At 50.8% G+C, this 2,984-nt stretch overlaps 1 protein-coding gene across 1 annotated transcript in view; it reads right to left on the bottom strand.

Moving 5' to 3' along the window:
- The window catches only part of msto1 (misato 1, mitochondrial distribution and morphology regulator), a 5,509-nt gene that overhangs the window by 1,398 nt on the left and 1,127 nt on the right, over positions 1-2,984 (bottom strand). Inside the window, 6 exon segments of the mRNA XM_015403668.1 lie at positions 2-37; positions 1,571-1,755; positions 1,822-1,953; positions 2,029-2,181; positions 2,255-2,389; positions 2,500-2,828. Coding sequence (XP_015259154.1) covers positions 2-37; positions 1,571-1,755; positions 1,822-1,953; positions 2,029-2,181; positions 2,255-2,389; positions 2,500-2,828 — 970 coding nt within the window.

Here is a 2,984-nt window from a genome sequence, read left to right as displayed (position 1 = left end):
CAGAGGAGTCTGAGGTTTGATTCCTGGAGACGGACGGCTGATGGAGACGCAGAGATCCCGTTAGTCCCGAATTCATTACATCACAGAAAACGTTTTAGTTTTAGATAGAAATAATAATCCTTTGATGATTCCTTCCTGACCGGACTTTTCCTTTAAAGCCAATTATTTATTATACTTTCCAGTGTCCTGTCTGGCGATGTGGCAATAAGAATAATTATCTTGATGCCAAAAAGAGCCCAACAGATTTTCCTTTCACCAGTGGAGCAGTACGGCTTTGTGTTTCAGTTTGATTAATCCATATAAATAAGTTTATCAGGATTCATGCAGGGAGTTTTACAGATTATATGGACGCTGCAATGTAAGTAGGAACAGGAAAGGAAAAATAGAAAAAAAGGAGAAAAGATGAAAGAAAGAGGAGATAAAATGGAGATAATGATAAAACATCTTCAGTCTGCTTCATCACCTGCAAAGAGATGGAAACAGAACAGAACAACCAACAGATATAAGAGATACAATAAAGTAACACCTAGATACTATCGCTGAAGTATAAGTAGTATCATTTAATCTGACATGTATACTGTGTTACCTGAAGATCAGAATATGGGCTTTCTGTGTGGAAGTGAATCTCTGAGTACCTGGAACCAAACGCCTGTAGTTTATGAGAGTGCAGTTGTGCATGTAAAGTTTTTCAAAGGGAAAATGCTCAATGGTGGTTGTGGAGAGCTAAAGACGCGCCCCGCCAGAGGCCAGCGCCGGGGGACCCAAAGCCCCAGACGCCCAAAGGGACCCCTAAGGCCGATTATTTAGACATCAGTCTAATCAATTCCTGTGGTGATTTATCTTCCTCCATTTACAGACATACATAATAAAAAATAACTAATGTTTATTTAAAAACAGATGAAAGGAAACATCAATAACAGGAATCTGATGGAGGAAGCAGCACAACATGTCCGTCACATGATGTTAAGGCTTCAATGCTGAACGCACAGATGAATCGGCCGACGCCTGCATCTATCGGCCGTTACCGAACCAGGAAAAAACGCTGATAAATCAAATCCAACTCTGGAAGCTTCTCTGCAGGACGAATGACAGGAAGCAGCTGGAAAAACATCACTTCCTGTAAAGGTTCATAAAGACCTGGAGGATGAGTGAAGAACTTGGAGACATGGAGGGGGACCACCATGTCTCCAAGTCTGCTGAGGTGTTTCTGGAGTCCAGCTGTGGTCAGGTCACCTCCTGACCTGATCGACCCAAACAGCGGAGCTTCATGGAGCCAGGATCAGCAGATCAATCGATCAATCACTTTATTGTCAAAAACATTTTGAAAGAAACATCTTAAACAACACCGAGATGTTTGGCCTCCACTCTGACAGAGAAGCATGGTGGTGGAAGCATGATGCTGTGGGGCGTCACCGACATCTGCAGGGTTCTACACTCCAAACCTCCGGAGTTTCCATCAGAACTTTGAGCCGCTGAACCAACCCTATTTCCTTTTATCCGGTCCTGGAAAGTTTTGGAGACTTTTCCAGGACGGGAGCCTGGATCCTGGGAAAAATGAGAACAAACTGACCTGATGAGCTTCTGCCCCTCGAAGCCTCTCAGCGTGGCCCACTGGCCATAGCACCGACCGTCGCCCCCTTCAGGGCAAGCTGACAGGGGTTTCCACGGCAACGCATCGGAGCAGGCACTCAGGGCGTCGGGCAGAGACCCGCCGGGCATCATGGGAAACGGGACGGCGCCGTAGGCGGCCACCACCTGGGACACGTCACCCGATTAATGAAACAATCGGACGGGAGGGCGGGAGGAGGGGAGGGGCCTTACCTTCCTGCCCGACACGGCCAGGGAGTCCGCCACCTGCCACATGGGGGCGCCGTTGTTCCTCAGCCTGTAGGGCACGGTGAGGGCGTCCAGCGCCAGAGCCAGCACCGAGCTGGAGTGGTACCAGAGCGCCGGCTGCAGAAAGACGCAGGAGGAGCGTCAGAGGGCGGAGCTTCAGTTAAAGACACACCCCCCCACCAGGTTACTCACATCGTAGGCCAGGAGGGGAAACTGTGGAGGGGGGGCGGGTCGCCTGCCCAGGCCCCCCCGCAGCGTCAGCGGGCAGAACAGCGAGCTGTGAGCGGCCATGTGGGCGGAGCCAAGAGCGCAGTTCAGCAGGTGGTAAAGATCCCGGACCGGACTCTGAATCACAGGACAGTTCTGATCACCAAAAACCCGCTGCCCCCGAACCACAACCGCCGCCGCCGTCACTCACCGAGTCCCGGTGGCCCACAGGAGCCAGCCCCCACGTCAGGATCCCCCTCCCCCCATACGAGTCCTGCAGCAGCTCTGTGACCTTCGACCCCAGGCCCGCGAACCCGTCCGCCAGGTCACACAGGACCTGGAAACCCTGAGACAGACACAGAGGGAGGTCTGTGGGAGGTCCGAGAGGAGGAGGAGGAGGAAGAGGAGGAGGAGGAGGAAGAGGAGGAGGAGGAAGAGGAGGAGGAGGAAGGGTACCTGAAGATAATCACATTCCTCCACAAAGAAGTGCAGTTTGTCCTCCAGCTCGTCCAGCGGCGCCCCCTGCAGGACGGACTCCCCCTGACCGAAGGCCTCCAGACGATGAGCCTCGCTGCTCCAGCAACAGAAGCCGATTGGTTCGTTAAGGAAGAAAAACTGATGATGTCAGAGCAGCGAGGAAACCAACACATTTCCATCAGGTTTGACAAAAACATTTAAAAAACAACAACAAATGACCTGAGATAGAAAACATCACCCGCTGCTGAGAGATGATGTCACTGACGTAGAAAACATAGAACTGTAGTAACTAGATTGTGTATAAATGACTGGATCGGCACCAATCAGCAAAATCTGATCCAGATTATTAGAGAATATCAGTGAAAGCAGAGCAGGAAGGATGGATGGATGGATGGATGGATGGATGGATGGATGGATGGATGGATGGATGGATGATGGATGGATGATGGATGGATGGATGGATG

This window comes from Cyprinodon variegatus, unplaced genomic scaffold (genome assembly GCF_000732505.1).
Source record: "Cyprinodon variegatus isolate N-32 unplaced genomic scaffold, C_variegatus-1.0 Scaffold1538, whole genome shotgun sequence".
Classification (NCBI taxonomy): domain Eukaryota; kingdom Metazoa; phylum Chordata; class Actinopteri; order Cyprinodontiformes; family Cyprinodontidae; genus Cyprinodon; species Cyprinodon variegatus.
Note: the sequence above shows the minus strand (reverse complement) of the source record. Positions and strands in the feature narration are given on the sequence as shown.